This window comes from Lasioglossum baleicum, chromosome 15 (assembly GCF_051020765.1).
Source record: "Lasioglossum baleicum chromosome 15, iyLasBale1, whole genome shotgun sequence".
NCBI classification, from domain to species: domain Eukaryota; kingdom Metazoa; phylum Arthropoda; class Insecta; order Hymenoptera; family Halictidae; genus Lasioglossum; species Lasioglossum baleicum.
In genome coordinates, this window is record NC_134943.1 from 1,582,939 (window position 1) to 1,603,705 (window position 20,767).

A 20,767-nucleotide genomic window follows, 5' to 3' on the forward strand; every position below is an offset into this window, starting at 1 on the left:
TGACCCCATTCGCTTCCAAGTATCGCTTTCAGAAAAAATTCAATACTCCCAAGACATAGATTGTTCATAGCACGTGTAGTGGACCACAATCAGCTCGCGAAGCTTTGCATTACACGATGTGGAATGCCAATTTGTTGCTAAAAATCATTAATCTTGCGCCCTCTATGTTGAAGAACGTAGAATTCTGAAATTACAGCAAGCAGAATGGTCACGGTTGGTCAAATAGCAAGTGTGGGACATAAATAATTTATTAGATTGTGACTATACGATATTGCTACTGTGTTAACAATACAATCGCCAGTGAGAGAGATTCAATCCATTCTCAGTCATACAAAAATTGTATTTATAGTAACAATTTTTTATCTTCATTCTTATTATCAAAAGCGCAGGGATGCAATGTTAATTACAATCGGTATGGTCGACCATTACACACAATTGATAATGGAGTTCTGGAACCTTATGGGCACATGGATTTCGTTTATGCCCGTGCAGAGTTAAGTAGCATTCCACTTTACCGATAGTTAAAAAAATTCGAGTCTATTTTGTTCATATTGATGATCGGGTATTATTGATTTTTGCATATATCTATATACCTTTACGTTTGTTACTCATATTAGAAATATATAAAATATCTTGTACAAAATTCTTGTTGAAAACATTCACAATTTTCTCTGGGGTGGGTTTCATTAATTTTTCGATATGCTCTTTTGTTTCCTTTTTTACCTTTACACCTGTGATAAAGTACTGTCCTCCACCTTTGATTTTGAGCCCACAACGTCCCAAAAGTCCAACGAGAATACATTCTACAATTGTGTTTTATAATTTTGTAATTTCCACAGTCTGGTGAGGCGATAAAAAAATAATGAGTGGGTGGATCTCACCCTCGCAGCAAACACCACGTGGTGAGACTCGGATAATCGGTGTGTTAATATTTTAAACAATTTAACATTATATTATATAATGTTAAAAAAATTTATCGATTCAAAGTTGGAGATCCTGCGTTTTCCATTATTTTTATCGATATAATATTTCTTTCTGAGACTTTGTGCCTCTTCGACGAAGATGCCACATGGTAATAGAAATAGAAATAGAAACATTGGTAATAGAAATCAAGCATACCAGACAGTCGATTCTCAATAATACACCCAGATTCATGAGTTGCAGTAATGTAGAACACGATACGAAATTGGTAATGAGGCTGTGCAACCATACGAACATATGACAGAAAAATTGATTGGGTTATTGATGTATTAACATTCCTCGCGTATGCTAGTATTATGTACCTTCTTTTTTAGTAGATTGAAAAATGAAAATTCTTTCGTTTAATATAAAATAATTTAGTAGGCTAAATAAGTAGAAACACATTTTATTAAAAGGTTATTTTCAAATTTTTGGTGCATTAAATCCGTCAAATTCATTATCTCCGATCGAAGGTTAATTACGTTTGCGTGTTTCTGACTTCGTAGGTGCAAAATTTTGTTGATTCGATGTGTTATCTAGCGAGTACACTGACAGTAGGTAAATACTATACCTACGAGTGGTAACGTGTATTTTCCATATTTTGAAGTAGTTTTCGACACAGATTTTTTTATTTAAGTCTCAATAATAAGAAAATGAATTTTTATTTTTATATATTCTATAAAAGTTTTGCTAAATGCTGTGTTTATACGGGAGACATACATTGGTTCTGAACTGTACTTTAAAAAATACATTCAAATTGAAGCAAAATATGAAATGATTGATTTAAGATTGAAGGGAGTTGCAGAAAAAATATTTACAAATATATTATGAAAGCGGAAATACAGAAATGTAAACTTTACTTCACCGCAGTCTAGAAAGTAGCATAAATTACAACACATATAATTCCTTTTGAAGGCAAAATATTAGACGCTTACATTATAATATATCGACAACATACGCGTATAAAAATTAAATAAGTAAGTTAGATGAAATTAAATAAATTTTGGTGATCTTTGAGCATGTATTCCTCATGTCTCTTTCGTCAATAAGAACTTATTCTTTGGATTCGATCATGGATCAATGTAATATGGCAGATCATTTTGTTGTTTCAATAAGGTCTCTATAGCATGTTCTATGGAGTTTGGCATATGATCTAGCAACATCCGTGGCATTACTATCATATCATTAAATTCTTCCGGTTGCGCCCATCGCATCTCGTATTTTTTTTCTTTTTCCCCGTCCCTTTTGCTGTAAAAAAAATAAGTGATATATTGTAACATTTCGAAGCTTACGAAAATGTGAGATCAATAAGTTTAGAGATTGTTAGTTAATTGTAGTTTTGTATTAGTTACAGTATATGAATATTTAAAATATAAATATTTAAATATTTCCATTAAGGATCTTTTCTGTCTATTAAATTTAAGTTAAAAATTAAATCTTATATTTATTAAAATATCTCTCTAAAATCTAATTTTTGTAAAATGTAACTGTAAAATCCAGTAAACTATAAAAGTTTTCTTTTTCATATATGTAGCTTCTACTCGTTGCTAAACTAAAATTATTAATTATCGACTAGTCATTTTTTTATACTACACGACAATCTAGCTTCTTGCATTATTCAATATTGTTTAATCAGACATCCAACTTATAATGAATGCTATTGATCAGTTGTGATCACCATGATCTCAATGACGAGACAGACGAAGGTTACAGATTACCACTACAGCAATCAGCATGTCGAAAAAGAAATAAGTTGTAAGACAGTTATGAAAATTAAGTCAATGTCGCACCTATTTCCTTCCGACTCTTTTCCTTCCGACTTGATCCTAGTGACGTGAAGTATTTTTCCTCCAACATACAGTCTCACCTTCGAGAACCTCCTCCTCGTAATGTCTTGATCATAAATATTATTTTCCTGCAAGATAATATGAATATTAGTCGGTAAATTCATGTGCTTAATGGAGAAAGGTAGCCAAATTAATTCTCTTAAATCATTAATTATGCACATACAGTATCTGACGATAAACTTCTGCAACTATCTGCAATCTATCGTTGTCATAGTATAATACAACAGTTTTTTCATAGGAACCTATTTATAATCTCCAAATTAAATTTACAAAATCGAACAAGATTGATGCAACAGTAATCAATTGGGTAATAAGTAATATTGGGTTGGCAAGAAAGTAATTTCGGTATTTTAAGGTGAAAAAAACCGAATTTTTTTATTCAAACGATGGACTTTAATCAATAACATATTTTCTTATTTATTCTTTTTGGCAACAGATCATCGAAGAAAAGGGATAATATTTTATTCATTAAAATTCATTGCTTGGATAAAAACATTGGGCTCTATTTCACCTTAAAATACCGAAAATTACTTTCTTGCCAACCCAATATAATTTTTAAAAATGCCTCAATCGTAATTGTTAAATATTCACTTTTTGGATCATACATCGGGGACTAAATATTTTATAAGATATCGAAAAGTTTTTTGAATGGTCTGACTAAATATTTAGAAACTGAAAATTTCTTTTTTTTCAGAACATGTAGAAAAGAATTTATAGTCGGTGATACCAAAATTATATTTTTGGGACACTTACAAAATGTGAAACAATATATAAATAATAATTTATTCTAAGTAGATTATTTTGATGGAATATTAGAACAAAATTGCATCTATGTATACATATATGTATACTTTTTTTGTAGAAGTACTCTTTCCTCGAGGCTCCAAAATTTCTTAACTGCTGTGCTATTCACAACTTTTCCCTAATATTTTTTGAATGCATTGAATAATATAATATGAAACAATAGAGTAACTTCTCGATTTATCACAATGACACGACGAAAAAATTTCATAAAAAAAATTTTTAAATGTATCAATTTTTTATAGTTTTCTATAATATAATTCCTTAATATAATTCTATAATATACAGTAGAACCTCGATTAACCGGATCCCGATTATAAACAAATACGCTTTTAAATATTATGTAGGGAAATAAAAAATTTACTTTGGAATATAATGTACATTTTAATTATGTAATTTATCCGGGCTGTTTGTCTCCCGATCAAGCCGGTTAATCGAGGTCCTAAGTATTTAGACACTAATATGTCTATTATAATTATATTATTTATTTTTGTATGTGTGTGAAATTCGACTTACGACCATTTCGACTTACGTCGAAAGTTGCGGAACCAAACCCCGTCGTAAGTCGAGAAGTGACTGTAGTGAAAAATGGCGGGAAAATATTTACCTCAACTCTCGTGGCTTCCCGTCCACTGAGCAACGGCGATTGTCCGTCTGATGTAGTTATTACATTGCATGTACTCCAAGTTTTGTCAAGATCCTTTTCTGGTATTCCAAACAAAATATAGCCCAATCCATTCAGGACCACCCTATACTGAAAAAGCAAATGTTCCATGATGAGTTAATTATAATAATTTATTCAGATTCTTAAACTATTGTTAAAGCTTAACGTTAAAAATATTCACATCATCTCGTCTGGTTGACGTAAGTGTTGGAAAAATTCACGATTGTGCCCTACCCTTTATACGAAAGATTACGCATATGCAAATGTAAACTGCCGCGCTTCACGCGCATGAAAGACGTCATACATACATAGTAGCAAAATCGAACTCATTAATGTATTATCACATCATTTATTTCTCATAAATTCGTGTTTTTTTAAAGAATAGTGTACTTGCAAAACAGCTTTTTTATTCTTTTCATATGCTATTATGCTTATAAAAAATCTGCATAAAAACCAGATTTGTAGGAATGTACGAACAATGTACCACAAGGAATATACCACAAAGATGAATTTTAATCAATTTTCATGAATTTTCATAGCCTACGTTACACTTTTAATTGCTGATGACGTTTTCATATATTAATCGAATGATGTATTATTTATAGGGGTGTGCGAGATTCTCATAAAATATCCGGGATTCCCGACAATCTACGAGATATATAGAATAATATTTGGGATTCCCGAAAGTGTCGTCATTCTTAAAAATTTCAGCTGACTAATAAGATATGTAATCTTCGAGAACACAATGGGTTTCGGATTCTTGTGGTTATTGGAAGTAGAAGAGAAACTTCAAAATGTTGGGAATCACAGATATTTTCGGGAATTCCGAGAATTTCGAGAATCTCGAAAATTCTCGGGAATCCTGGATATTCTCGGGATTCTGTCCCGACCGGGATCTCACACACCCCTATTATTTACCATACGAGCTCCCATTTTCTGTAGAAGAAGAAATAAAATTCTACTTGGGGTAAATGTACTTGACACACTGTAATCTCAAATGCTAAACTAAAATGTCAAATGTAAATCACTGCGGGTGTCCTTTTTTTGCTGTGGTATTTTTTCCCAATGAGATTATAATACGTAAAAATGAATATTTTGACCTGAATGTACAATTCAATGAGAATGTATTCTCGTTGGCGAGGCATACAAAATTGTCAATCTTTCTAATATTTTTCTAATCTTACGATTAGTTGTGACTGTGTAATCTAGTTAATTACTTTGGGTAATCGGCAGGCTCGGAGTGTCATCAGTAAAGATGTTCTCAAGTTCTCTGTACTATCAACGCTGAGTCTCATCACGAAATCGTCACCAACTCCTATTGTCAGGACAAAATCTTCCGAGATTTTGGCAATTTCTCGGGAGAGGACGCCAGCTAGAGAGAATCGTTTCGTTCTAGTTAAAAATTCTCAAAATCAACGAGAAATTTGTAACAATAATTTAAGATTATTACATGGTACGCTTACCTGGTGTAGCGAATGCATAGACCTTCACGTTTGGATACTGAGGCCTCAATAAAAACGCTAAGAGAATGCCTATGCCAGCACCTAGGCTATGACCTGAAAAGTTTTTACTATACTTAAAACAACAGTATATAATTGTAGGCGAGAGAGTAGTTGTCATAGTTCCGTTGCATAATTATTTACTTTACCGAGTATTTTTAAACAAATAAAATGTACATCATTTTAGAGGAACTGATTTGAACATTACATCATAATATATTGATAGGTCTAGTATTGTATCATGTACGTTTATAATCATTTTAGAAGTCATTTTTTAACATTTCTTTTCTAAATACTCGACTTTACATTTGGAATCGAGAAATTATTAATATGTAAAATTATTTAGATAGGAAAGAAAAATGTAACGGAAGGTCGCTAAACAATATTTTAATTTACCTGTAATCATTAGATCATAGTTGGGGTGCGTGTTGAATGCTCGTTCCAAAATCTTATGTTCCTTCAGTTGCCTCAAAATTACCTTTGCTCCTATTATCATACCTCTGTGACCCTACGGGTAAACATTTGTGGATATGTTAAAAGTTTTACATAATTAAAGTAAGTATGTGAAAATCCTTTTAATAAATAATGTCCTTAAGGGGTTTTTGAACAGAGAAAATTATACCTGCTCAATTTCGCAATAGCAATTACCATTTTTTAACTAATGAATTGTTCCAATTAAAAACTATCTTCTAGTTCTTCAAATATTAAGAAATTAATTTTTCCAGGACAACTTTTCCATGTACAAATTAAATATTCAGAGATATACAATTATGTACGTTAGGCACAACAACTCGCAATATGTAGGTGGAAATTAAATTATTGCAAGAGGAAATTAATTTTATCAAGGGTGAGACGCGGCATTAATATTATCTCCGATTTATTATTATTCACCGAATATAAAATCTCATTAAATACCATTGGAATAACCCATGTTTTGCAATTAGTTTGTTAAATTATTGTCAAATGAATCGAAGATATGTCGATGAGTCGTGTAAATAGTATTCAAATAACCAAGTATGTGCGAAAACTGTTTAATAATAATAAATGTTTGATTTTCTTAGTCTAATATTTACCATCGATCCCGGTGGAAGGCCTTCGCATTCAAAAACGTCTGAATCCGCGGCAATATCCGTCAGTATATCACGTAATGATAGAGTGCCTCGTATAACAACGACGATTTTGTTTGTTTTATGATCTACGACGACACAGAATGGTATCTAGAAATAATTGTACAGAAAGGAATAACCTTTTAGTCAAAGCATTACAATCGGATAAAGTAAATACCAACCTCGCATAAATGATTTTTAAATGAGGCATACAAAATGTCGTCTACGGATAAGTCTGATAAGTATTTCAGACCGGCTAAGTAGCAGTAGCAACAATTATCACCGGTGATCGCAGTTCGTTTTCGCCTGTAATCGAATTGCTAATTGATACAAGTATTCGATTGACTCGGTTAGTATAATCAATTTTTTTTCTGGCGTTAAGCTTTATATTTTTAATATATGCAGATATATTGAATGCAAACAAATTTTCGTTAGGGGACAGTTGTGATTTTTAATTTTAAATTAAATTTTTAATTGAGTAAATTATTGCGGGGCTGGTGAGGCCCCACTCAAATTAGTGCCAATATAATTATTTAACGTGCAACTATTAATAATATAACTATTTTTGGTGCAATTTTACGATAGTACAATACAGATCAATATTAAATATAATCGAATTATTGCTTTTTTAAAGCAGATTTTGAAGGTTCACTTAAGGGTTATTGTTACAGAAATATTACGTGAAGGCAATTAATGCAAATTAGCAATTTCCTTCAACAATGTGAAAAATATGAAAAGTAATTCCACAGTAGCGAGAATCCTCGAAATAGCTTCAAAAGTACTCATTATTCGCAGTCGTTTGAAATGCTGCGTGTAGGAAGAGAATTTGGGTAATATCGAAAACTTTTGAACGTTTTGCATATTTACCCAAAACAGGAGCAACAGGTTAAGTTCTGTATAATGTGAAACCATCCGGTGCATGTGTGTTTATAAAGTACATATAACCATCCATAACATGCTGATGATAGCTTCATGTAATGACAAGCGGACTCCAAGGACATCCAACTAGGTGTATTAGCGAAGATGACGGACACATCTATAATAAAAAAAAAACATATAAATTACCGTCATCACTTCCTACAAAACAAACGAATATACATTTGTTCAATACGTCGTACGTGAAGAAATGTCCAAGGCAAACGGTAAAACTTTCTGATAGTAAATCTTTACACATTTTGTTAGTGATCTAAAATTTAGATTACTTAGTTACAGATCAAAATTATCATATTAACTAGTTTCGGCCGATTAATTTAAATTAATAGCTGTTTCATTAAAGACAACAAAATGTCTAACACGTTTAATCCTTTAGTAATATAATTCAATTTTCTATAAAGATTGGTATTAAATTTATACACTCTATAATGAAAATGTGTACCTGGTGTGGTTACTGGATTAACTAAGAGATTCAGTCGACGTAGTTCATGGATTTCTCGTTTCTGACGTATCCTTAGCAAAATCACTCCTGCCATTACGTCTGAAGGAACCAAGTCTGTTCCTCGGAACAGAGCAGTAATCAAACCTAAAAAATGAATTCGTTATTATATTAATCAATAGGTTTATCATTAATTTTCGTAATGGAACAAAATTGAAAACGAACAAAATTTAGTTATTTCACTTTGAGACAAAAGGATACCAACGGTTTTAATGAGTTCATACAAAAGAAAATATGTTAAGAATAACAAAAGCTGGATTCAAAGAGTCTGTCAGAGTTTTAATATTACATATATCGATATTTCTTTATATATTTAATCACATAATATTAGTTTTATATGATACTATGCTAGTTTTAAAGGAAATGTAAAGGAAGAAAGTGTTACGTGACTGTTACGAAATTGTTGGTGTATTAATATATGTTATATTATGGTATGCATGAGATGAAAAACCATCATAGAGAATCATTGTTGAAATTCGGAATGTATAAGAAAGCTACTTCCATATTTGAGAGCGTGGCGTGCGAGAGAGATTAATCAACTGGAAAAATTCATGACATATTTTAATTCTTTCACTGTCTAACAGATTTGTTCCTGAACATTTCTTCTTAATGCAAATTATCGATGTGTCTAAAGACAGAAATAGCTTATATTCAGAAATCGTTTAGCGATTTGTATGGAAGATGATACTAGATGTAGCAAGTCGTTCATGAATTAACAAATATAGAAGCAAATTTTACATAATTTAGAATATTCAGGAATTTTCTCATGACGATGGATCTAGCATCAATTAATGCTTTCGAAGAAGTTGTTACAAGATAGAGTACGAGGTTTCGAAATGCAACAGGTTAGAATTACTTCACATGTTTCTGTTAAAACATACAGTAAAGTATGTAAAATGGAGTAAAGGCGTTCCCCAAATAATTGTTAAAAGCACATGCTGAAAGCGATATGTTGTCGGAAGTTTAGTCCAAGTTTCTCACAACTTCACCTTCTAATACGGACGAGGTCTTGGTTTATGCATCACCGGAAGTTGCGATACCGAGAATCGTGTAATAAATAGCATTAACTCTACATTGTAAGATAAAAGAACAAACTTGATTAGACGTGGCTCGTTGTGCAATACTCTGAATAGACTTCTTTTTATATCGTAGTGGATACTATGATTGAGTATATTCAACAAGTTAATATACTATAGATGGAAGAACAAATGAAAAACAATTTAATTGAAATGATTAGTTACCCAATTCTTTTATAATCAATTTAAGAATTGTTGTCAAACGTTGAATGTTTATGGGTTAAATTCGTATGCACAGTTTCGTCGAAATTGGGTAACGTTTGACGAGTTATTACGATGTTTGTTTACTTCACGATTTTCAAAATTTTATACGTAAACTAATTCTTCTAACGTCTCAAAAGAAACCTGCATCTGAACTGATTTTAAATATGTTATTCTACAGGGTCTTTCATTAAGAAGTTTTATTTGAAATTATAAAAAAACTGTTATATTTTTTACAATTTTACTAACCACGTGTCGAAGAGTGACAACTCTAATCTTCAGAAATAAAAAACAGACCGAAATCTAAAATGACTCTTCTAAATGGAAGACACTTCATTTTAGAGGGTGTTCGAGATTGTTCTGTTTTGACTGGCTGGACATACTCTTTGAAATATTGCATTCAAACAAACGTAGGCATCGCCACCCGAGGGTTAGTAACATTTCGAGTCCCACAAATTCCGAGAGGAGTCATAGAGGGTTTAGGAAGCAACATTGTTACAACTCCAATGCGGCAGGACTCTTTCCAGGCCAGCCGTACCTATGTCTCACCAGCGATATGTTGTAAGGTCTCATTAGCGCTCTCGTCTTTTCGCATCCACCAGAGAAACTTGAATCTACGCAACCAAATGCTGGACACCTTACTGTGTTCAGCCAAACTTTCGAGGTTTTTGTTCTCAATCGAACCTAGTGGATCAAAAATCAACGCTAGGCCGAAAATAGTCAGTCCTATGAGGATCCAGTCGAAAAGCACCAATCCTTGAACAACGGTCATGGTGTAATGATCATATCCGCATTCTACGCTACCACCGAACATCCAAATACTTCCTAAAACGTTCCATGCTATCTCGGGCAGAAGCAGCAATATCCTGTGGAATTGTGAAAATATAAACAATCAATGGAAGTGGAATTGCAATGTTTAAACGTCAGCAATCTTTCTGAAGCAATTCTGACCGATTTTGAGGAAATTTTACAAAATTTTACTTTTTAAATTTTCAACATTGGCCCATATAAAAAAGTTGTCAACAACTTGTATTATTTTCTTTCTAATTCCGACCAATTTCAATTTTTTCAAAATTTCTTCCGCACGTAATGTAGTCAATTAATTGTTCTAACTTTTTTCGAAAAAATCCAAGTCGTATGATCTGATATTAAAAAAAGTTATCGTCCTTTTACTGTGGTTCACTGTATATAACCTGACCTGAGTATGTAAGAACAAAAACCGCAATTATCTTTGCATCAACCTAATGTTAGCTACATTGTCGGTAAAAAGTTTGGCACCGTTTGCCAACCGTCCCCGTTTACAGCATAATGGTTATTGCGAAGGACTAAACCTTTCACTGTTACTTCTATTTTTTTAACATGTATATGCAATTTTACATATTTTCGTATGCTGCCATTAATCCATGGTACGGAATATCGTAATCGGATTTGATGATTTTCTAATTCATTTATCGTTACATAACATTGTATAAACATTAGACTGCACATTTTATGAATTTTTGATAGAGCTGAATCGGTGAAATGCATACTGTGGAGACATTAGGTGAAGTTAAGAGCACTATTACGATATTTTCAGTCTCTTAAATTTATTAAGAGAGAAAGTTCATTTTTATAGTATTTCTATTTTTTACAATTGACCTTGAAAACTTTTATTTTGCGAAATTCACAGTTTAGTAATTATGACATGATTGTATATAACGAGTTATTTAATAGTTAATAATAAAAGAATTTAATAGTTAGTAATTAATAATTTGAATAATGATCGAATGAGTTCCAAATTTTCAACGAGTGATGAACTTGATTAGCAATAGTAACAGTATTAGAAAATGATTAGAAAATGTTTGATATTTTCTCTCCCTTTCTTCCTCTTTTATGAAAATAGTTCAAATACATTTACGGAAACGTAAGCTAACCGGATTCGATTATACACTACATTCCACATTCCTGACGCACACGATATGTATCTATGCACATTAGAATGGTGTAATATTCCTTTATCAAATCTTGCGTAAGGATTATTACATAAATATTCCTTTATGTCATGCTGAATTACTGTTTTTGTAAAGGAATGGAATAGGTTCCTACATTTTGCAAGAAATGGGTGGCTTTTTAATCACAGAACCTAGTTTTGATATAGCATATTAGTGACAGATATTTCGCAAAATTGAGGCAATAAATTTCGCCTTAGTAATTGGTCAGAGTCACTGTTACATGATACACTATAGTTTTCCTTTTTGAATTAACCATGTGTTGTGCAACTGTTCATAGTATAAATAATGTATTCAATAGTTGTTTAATCCTATTACGTATATCTTATGCACTAAACGTAGTAGACCGTAACACCGGTTAAGTAACAGTTAAGTACGAACAATTAGATTATCAAAAGCAAGAAAATTGTTTAGCCTCTAAACTTGCGTGTATCTTGTAACGTAGGTGGAAAGTAATGTGTAATTTGAAAAAGGAAATTAATAAAAACATCCAGCGAAAGAAGCAAAAGCACATACGGAACGGTAAAACGTCGTATAGAACAAATAGTTCCGTGAACAACTAATTGTCCAATTACGTCGAAGTAAATTACAGTTGAATCTATTATTCAAATCAGAAATCTTCAAAGAGGAAGAAGTTGATTAAATTATTATTATTAATTATGAATAGAGACAGCGGATCTTTGTGCTAAATAATGTTCTACGTGAAGTACAATAAACTGAAGTGAAATAAAAATTCATTTCCTTTCTCAACATGTTTAATAGCTTGAAAACAATGTTACAATATTTTTCAACTCCTCTAATGGTTTTTTATCGTTTTAAATACACCTATTCAATTTTTCCATAAATGCGTAAAGTCAACTGTCTAATTGTGAAACACAATGGGGAATAAAGTAAAAAAAAATAGAAGTAAAAAATTAGATGCAATTCAGATCTTAATCTAAATGGAATTATGTATCATAGTCTCGCGATCTCAGGAGAGGAAAAGTTTTAATTTGCTGTGACAGTTGCTAATGAACAATTGATGGAATTGCTTAAGATTATTTTGTAAGTAAATGTGAAATGTGTTTGAAGAGAGTTGAAATGATACATTAACTTCATTGAAATAGCAAATAGCGAAGATTTATTCAAAAATTATGTGCATCTCGAAATGTTGAACATCATACAAAATGGTCAAAATCATACAAAGGTAACATTAATTTTCCGATATATAATATAGTTAATTTTCCAATAATTTATAACTCTTATTACTCGAGCATCAAGAAAATCTCACTAAGAAAATCATAGTTGTAGACTGCATTATAAATAGTACGCAACAACGCACTACAAATTCGTATTGGTGTCATTTAGTATAATTGGTTTTGCTTTTAATTTCGTTTAAAAACTCTGCAGTATAATCCCAAAACCTTATCAATAATCATCACCTGTATCCGATTAATAATGACCATTCAACGATAATGTTTCATACATATTAAACTCGTCATTTTTTGACAAAATATTGCGATGATACAATGACGCTTACTCTAATCAGAGTTGGCCAAAAATTTTATGTGAATAAAAATTTTTGCCCAACTCTGACTGTAATCAATAAGCTTTATTTTCATTTGAAAATAAACATTATAATAATAATAAACATTTTCGGCGTCATCGGAACAAATCGAAACAAACAAGGCAGAGTAAAGTGCTTTTAACGAATCGTTCGTCAACGGTGCTTCGGTGAAACGAAAATACTAGACACGTCGTTTAATCCGCGGATAAATTGCCCGAATCATGAAGTAAGTTAAGTGAACATCCGACGTGTTAATATATTCACGTTGTCTTCGATAAGGTAATTATCGTGTCACATTAAAATGTTGTACTCACTTAACTGTCAGAAGCGGTTCCACGTATTTGCGAGCCTTCGTTTCCATGATAGATCCTTTCGCACTGTGTCTGACGATTAGAAGCATGAAAAGTATGGTCAGGACAAGATATGTCAGTTGTCCCAGAAGGAACACGCGAACCAAATCGCCGCCAAATCGACAGCTCCATGTGTACTGATAGTATCGAGCGCAGGCAATGCCAATCAGGATAGACCTGTGTAAACAGAATCAATTATAGCAAATTAGATTGAAATTTCAGGTACTACGATCACATTTCCTTAGTGCAATACATTTTATCGGTAATAAGGAATCAGCAAATAGATTCGTAAATGAGACATTCAATTAGAAAATAGGATATCTGCAAATACAGTAGATCCAAAAAGTATTTGAACACTAGATTTATTAAATCAACTAATTAATAATATTACGAAAGTCACTTTCTACAGATTTACAGGTGTTAGCATTTTTCGGAAAGCCTTGTCCTCGCAAACGAAATTTAAGTTTGACCTTCATCTTCGGAGTTTAAAGAACAACATTTAAACAAACAACCCCTGCAGAATATTGACCACTTGATAACATTCAAATTACACATTAAAAATTGTTTACTTTGTCAATATTATAGAAGATATTCTGGAAGTCTCAATTAAGTAAGATACTCTGTATAGTAATACTGGCTAATTGCGGTTTCTATAATACCAAAAAAAAGGAATTGTAGTAGTATGTATTTACAATGTCGGAGATCTTATTTGCATTTAAACACATCAAAATCAGACAGCTGTCAAATACATCACGTGATATTAACAAGAACATTTTGCATGTAATTATGCATCAATTATGCATATACATTAAATTACAAGTCTCGATCGCCCAAGTAATGAAATAAGTGTCTGCTCAAACAATTGGTATAATAATACCGAGAAAGTTGGTCATGATTCTGAAGATGAATGTGTGTACAACTCCTTTTTCACATGTTTTCAACTTGTCGGTTTTGTTTGAATATAAAATGAAACAAAAAGTATCAATACAGAGTTCAAGTTCGGAATAATTGCAGTTCGATAGCGAAATTATTGTTTATGGTCTGTTATCAACTTTCCCTTCTTGCTTTCTAGTCGTATATCCCACAAAATTTCGTTATAATAAACTCAATTACTTAATCGATGTTGAGAATGCTAGTAGAATTAATTTCGTATGTGATTTTGAAAAATTGATTGCCGAAAACTGTTTTGCATCAGGTCTATTCTATTAAAATACTATTTCTGATTCTCGAAAATTTTAAATAGTACAATCGTAAGTTTGGCCTTGTTTGAAAAATTGAAGCAACTTGAATATGAATTTAAAAGTTGTTTTTCTCGATTGCTCTCTGTTATTAAGGAATTTCATTTTGAATGGAAAATCAAAATTTCAAATTTAAGAATTTTCTGCTCTAACAAGTGCTGCTCTAAGAAGTGCTATATATACAGCATAAATATTCGCTCCCTACACGTACGAATAGAATAAACGTCGTTAATTTATCAATCAATCAACATCAATAGCATGTTCTAGAAAAAAAGATTACTGACTTGACGAGATACGTCAACATGCACGAGCATATTCCTACGTTGCGTGCAAAAGAACGTAAAAGGCAATGGAATTTTATTAAATCACAAGTTTTCTAATGTGACGTCATAAAAAATTAAATTACGTTTAATTGCATTTTAATTTATACAATTAACAGTAATCTACAATTATATTTATCACCATTTTTAATCGTATATAACTCATAAACCATTTAATCAACTTTGATGACATTTTTAGCATGTAGACTTTTCGTTACATGCTCCAATAACAAAAGTTGTAAAAAGCAACTTCTACTGTTTTTTTCGTAATTGAGACTAAACACAATTTTTCCAAAATTTTCATTACACATCGTCTAGTAGTAAACTGCTCCATTTAGCTTGGTGGAAAAACTGAGATCGTTTGGCCCATTTAAAAAAAAACGATGCTAATATTTGTACAGAAAAACTTTCATGTACTTCGAAAAATGAAAAGTGCAACTGCATTTTATTCACATTCATAATAAACAAACAGATGCATATCAGGACATTATGTACATAATAATAAACGATCCACAATATCAATGCATATTACTGCATATCAACATGTACCATGTACTATGGCTAACTATGGCAATGCCCCACATTTGAAGATCAGAGGTCAAAATTTATCAAGCATTTACAAAAACTACATGTTCTTCTTCTGCTCTCATGTAATGTCCTACCCTTCAGACCTACTCGTTTCTGAATGACTGTGAGTTAAAGTAAAGTATTGTAAAGGTAAAGTATTGTATTGTGTAAAGTATCATAATGTAGTGAAACGTCTGTACAGTACTGCAAAGTAATTTCTTCCTTGAGATTAAAATTGCGTTAATAAAAAGAATGATTGCGAAGAAGAAAGGTACTTACCATACTGTTCGAATGAAAATTTCGAACAAGCCCGGATAAACTAGATCATCGGTCGCGGCTAGCCATTTCCGTCCGAAAAGTTTTATCGCAGGCATTTCCCTGGAATAAATAAAATAGAATATGTACTTTCCTCTGTGAAGCTGACTAGACGTTGATGCTTAACAAAATTAGCAACATTCGAATACCATGTCAATAGAATTGAATAAAAACATCATTCGACACATTTTTAACTTTCTATAACTCGAATCGGCAGACGAAGTTCTCTTACGTGTATCTAGCAAATAACAGACTCATCAATAATGGAGATTATTAACGGTACATACGTGAAGGATTCCGATATATTTTTTTATGACTCTATCTTACCACAAGGTAGCCTCGGTCTCTATTCCCGTGAACGTAGTTCTTTGATCGTGAACTACGGACCAGAGAAAGCGCTGAGAGAAAGTCTTTGTCTATCCTACATCTCGGCGTATTGACATAACACGCCGACTAGGCAATTGCGCATAACTGGACCTGACCATGTTAAAGATTCGGTTTTTGCACCGAATTCTACAATTACTTTCACGCGCGGCCACGTCTCCCATTACGAAGGCCTACATTCTCCGGACATTACTCTTTCCGTTTCTCGTTTTCCATGAATCGTGCTCGCCGGTTTCATAAATGAAACTGCTTGAATGGAGAAGCGGTCATTTGCCAGTCGTCGTTGCCAATCGGCAAAAGTATTCTTCAATTAATCTCACGTTAGTTTCTCGAGCTAATCGAATGTTTGTTGCACGCTCGGTGGGCACGCTCGTTGCTTCTCTCCCGAGAAATCTTAAACAGCTCGGTAGCCTAGAACGTTTCTTGATGATTCTATAGTAATGTTTTATCGCTGTTCAGTATGAAATTTCACGCCGACGCGATTACGTACGCTCGCGTTAGACCCGTCTTTTGCATATGAGACAGTGTTGTCGTTTGTATCGCGAGAAGATTAGCTATCTCTAATCAAGACTTTTTACACTATATTCGCAGTCTGTCGTGTTGCAATTTGTAATTGTTACTGGGAAACGTGAATCATTGCCTGACTGAACGTTTAAACTTTGTATAACGTTTTGGTCTTTGTAAATTTAAAACATTTCGAATTTTGATATACTAATCATTTATAGTGTTTAATCGTTTAATGCTGCACACATTTCTGTTACTTCAGCCTGACAATTTATACTTTTATATAAAAATTGAATAAATATTTGGTACAGCAATTAATTTGGTTAATTTTACAGTTTATTTAAATAACGGTAGTCGTATAGATTAATATGTAGAACGTTTTCCTTATAAAGTATATGTGGAACAGTTTTATGCAGACACGTCATGTTGAACGAACCGAGCCTTCATTGCAACAGGTGTTTGACCGATACGTGCCATTTTTGCAAAAGATAACTGTCGCTCTATTTGTAGCTACAAATGTTTATGCTGTACTTATTCTAAAGTTTAGTACCTGTAGGAGATAGTTATTGAAATTCTATCGAAAGTCTTTTACCAAAAAGTATTTAATTGACGATGTTCAATCTGTTGTAATTTCGTAAAAAACATTCGTACACACATAAAGCTGAGTCATTTTTCAAGATTCTACTGTCGCACACCATTATTCATTTTCCTCCAAGCTATTTTTACGCGATACAACAGATGAGAAACTGAAGACCCATTTTTCCTCAAAAATGCTATAAATAACAACCCCTGTAAAAACATTTAAAAAATTTTGTCATGATTGGATCTTCCACACATTAAAAGATTGATGCCTTCCCCTTACAACGAGACCTTAGAAATTTATATAAGATTTATTTTCACTGTTTTATCGAGCAAACACGAGGATCAAGTAAAGTTGGTTACACCATTTATTTAAACCTTAACAAAATAACTAAAAAAAATTGTACGTCAAGCTTTTTTATGTCATTATAAAGGGGAAACATCAATATTCAAATCGATGGAAGATTTATATACGAAAGAAATGTTTTAATATCTTTAGGAAAGTTTCCAGTTGTAGCATTTTCGAGAGAAAACATGACTTCGGTTTTCCACCTGTCATGTCGTGCAACATTGCTTTAGACAAAAATGGATGACGGTTAATGAAAGTAGGAGGTTCAAGCTTTAAAATGAGACTCTGTTTGTTGTTGTACTATGCTTTTCAACGAAATTATCATAGTTTAAATATCGACGAATCGTCCATTAGTAGACTGCGGATCTTTGTGCAAGATAAACATTTTGTACCTGAAGTGTAAGCAGCTGTAGTTAAATAAAAATGTATTTGTACTGTTAATAATTTCAATCAATTGAAAATAGTGACAACATTTTCAAATCTAGGTGCACGGCAGTGCACCAGCCAAGTTCTCGCACTATTCTTTTAACGTCAAAGCCAAAGTCTTGTAACGTTATCACTAGACTGCGGACCGTTGCTTTATGCAAAATTAATTTATTTCTTATTTTAACCATTTCAATAAGTTGAAGGTAATACATCAACATATCTTAATTTTCTTACTATTTTCAGTCATGCCATTTTTGTCATAAATGTATAAACCCAGTCTATTATATTAATTTAGAACGTCGTAGAAAGATGGCAGTATTCTTCTCCTGTCAAACTTATGACAGTTCCCAGCGTCGATTCTGACAAACGTGTCAGATGCCTAATTAATCACCACACTAATAAAAGAGTAGACTATGGATTCTATACATTTATGGAAAAATTGAGTGGCACTATTTGAAACAGTAGAAACTATTCAATTTATTACTAGAATTATAAAAGAATTAGGCTCCGGTCTCTGGTAATAGAAAATTTTATTTTCCACAAAGCACTCTATATAATTATTATATAAAAATATTAAAGTCTTTAGTCAATCACGGATAAAATGGGCGCGAAAACAACTGACACCGAGTACACTTCTCCATCGATTTATATATTGCAATTGAAGAGCTTTTGTTAAAATCTTCGGAGTCTGTTTTCCGTCGTATACGATTAATTAAGCAACGCACACGCACGGTAAATGATTCACTTCGCCTTACACGACTACGTTCGAGGAATTTACCTGATCGGTGAAGCGTCTCAGCGTCCCGGCGGAACTCTGAACCACTCACGAGATACCAGTTTTCTGCATGCACGATTCCTAGCCCCGACGATCGTCGCCGGACAGGATGCTGGCCAGTATTTACCGTTTAAAGTACGGCGGGCAGGTCTTCTGGTTTTTCGTTGGGTTTCGGCACAATTGAGTTGGCTGCCTCATAAAGCACCGACACTCATACTCGCGATCGACGTAGCCGATTGCACTGGCACTGCTGTCAGCACCGAAAAATCGCTGAGGAGCAAAAGTACGGAAGGAATGCGGTGAACACACACCTCGAGAGGCTCGTGACTGATTTTCCGCGAATGACCGGCTGTGGAGTTAGACGCTTTGTCGGAAAGTGCCGGTAGCCGTGAGAGCGAATGACGAAAAATTGCATCGGCTCCGCGACGCTGATCGGCAGGCTGCACATACAATGCGATCGTAAAACCCGTTCACCTTGTTTCGTGGCACCCTGCGTCGAATCTTATAAACTGGTTGCCAGCGACTGTCCAGCGCCGCCAGAACTTTCCCTTCGTCGTTCCTCTCGATAACACGTTCCTCCACTCACGAAAAAAGTAATGACTCCTCGCGGGGATAAAAACCAATGGTAGGAGCAACCAGCCGGATAGGTGCCCCCTGTCGTCTGCACGCCACCCGTTGCAGCAACCTCCGCGGCTCTGCACTTTACACGATAATTGTGAAAAGAGATTGGCCGCTGATTATCGTTGCGTCGTTGGTCACGGTTGCTCCTCGTTGCCACCGCTACCACTCAACCGCGGACCGAGAATTTTCATTTAATTAGCTGTGCCTGAGGTTCAGCTCACCGGTGAACTATGCCACCGGCGGACGCGTCACGCAGTGGCCTGGGTAGCCGATCTAGCGGTTCATTTCGTAAAAAATAACTTGTCTCATATCGGAATTTAAAGCGTCTACAGTACTTCCTATCTTATATTCCCTCTGTCCCATAGTAATAGTAGCAAAGCTAATAAATATAGAACGCAACATTTATTATCAGAAAACTAGATTATATTAAACAATAAATTAAAAATATTACTCCTAATTTTTATTTTGAGCGTTCATATAGTTTCTGGATTTGTTCCATAATTTCATTACTGGGCTGCGAAGCTTTGCTTTCCCTCTATATGCGTGAGCTTAAAATTATTGGAACCATCCTTCTTCATTGCTTCCAGCATAACTTGTTTTTTTTTTCATTTTACTTTTACAATGGGCTGATATTCAACTGAAATAAAACAATTGGTTTCGATCAGCGGATGAAGTGTGCCTTCTGTATTCAGATTTTCTTCTTTAGTCAGCAAAAAAAAAACGTCGTGGCATGCAAATTTCGAAAACACAGAGATTTAAAAATTCTTTTCAAGCATAAACTGATGCGTATTTTTATTGAAAACCAAATATGTTACTTAAATTTTTACAAATTTCAATTGCCTAATTATCTATTCTAATATTATAAGGAAAAATATTTATAATTTATAAGAAAAATATGTTAAAATATATAATTTTTTTCTACATTTCATTTTCACATATACTGTAGAATAATAATCATAAACATGTCTAGAATTTCGAAATATGATATAAGCCATTTTTACTAAAGATTTTTTAGAAATATTTCTTCATTACAATTTTTAGAAGATATTTATTAAATGAAATAAATAAATTTAAATAAAGTGTTAATGTTATAATAGAAATATTATAAAAATAGATGTAGTCAATGTTTACATCTGATAGACCTATAACGAGATGTTTGTTGAAAGAGTAACGTTTTGTAGTGATAACAATGTTTCTGCATTTGACAGTGTCAACGATT

General features: G+C 33.0%; 1 protein-coding gene across 2 annotated transcripts; it reads right to left on the bottom strand.

The window, feature by feature from the left end:
• Nucleotides 1–234: 234 nt before the first annotated feature.
• Nucleotides 235–19,687, bottom strand: LOC143216302 (diacylglycerol lipase-beta). 2 transcript variants are annotated; one of them, XM_076439216.1, is made up of 15 exons: nucleotides 16,238–18,911; nucleotides 16,060–16,148; nucleotides 15,875–15,973; nucleotides 13,435–13,647; nucleotides 10,136–10,452; nucleotides 8,253–8,396; nucleotides 7,745–7,913; nucleotides 7,060–7,183; nucleotides 6,845–6,988; nucleotides 6,168–6,279; nucleotides 5,736–5,828; nucleotides 5,490–5,644; nucleotides 4,216–4,362; nucleotides 2,751–2,875; nucleotides 235–2,208 (listed from the first exon to the last, which is right to left on the bottom strand). In XM_076439216.1, exons 3-15 carry the CDS (start codon nucleotides 15,967–15,969, stop codon nucleotides 2,031–2,033), a joined length of 2,016 nt encoding a protein of 671 aa, XP_076295331.1. In that variant the 5' UTR covers nucleotides 15,970–15,973; nucleotides 16,060–16,148; nucleotides 16,238–18,911; the 3' UTR covers nucleotides 235–2,030. The 2 variants fall into 2 exon arrangements, with proteins under 2 accessions (XP_076295331.1, XP_076295330.1); XM_076439215.1 differs by lacking the exons at nucleotides 16,060–16,148; nucleotides 16,238–18,911 and adding an exon at nucleotides 18,931–19,687 and having other exon boundaries at nucleotides 236–2,208.
• Nucleotides 19,688–20,767: the final 1,080 nt, after the last annotated feature.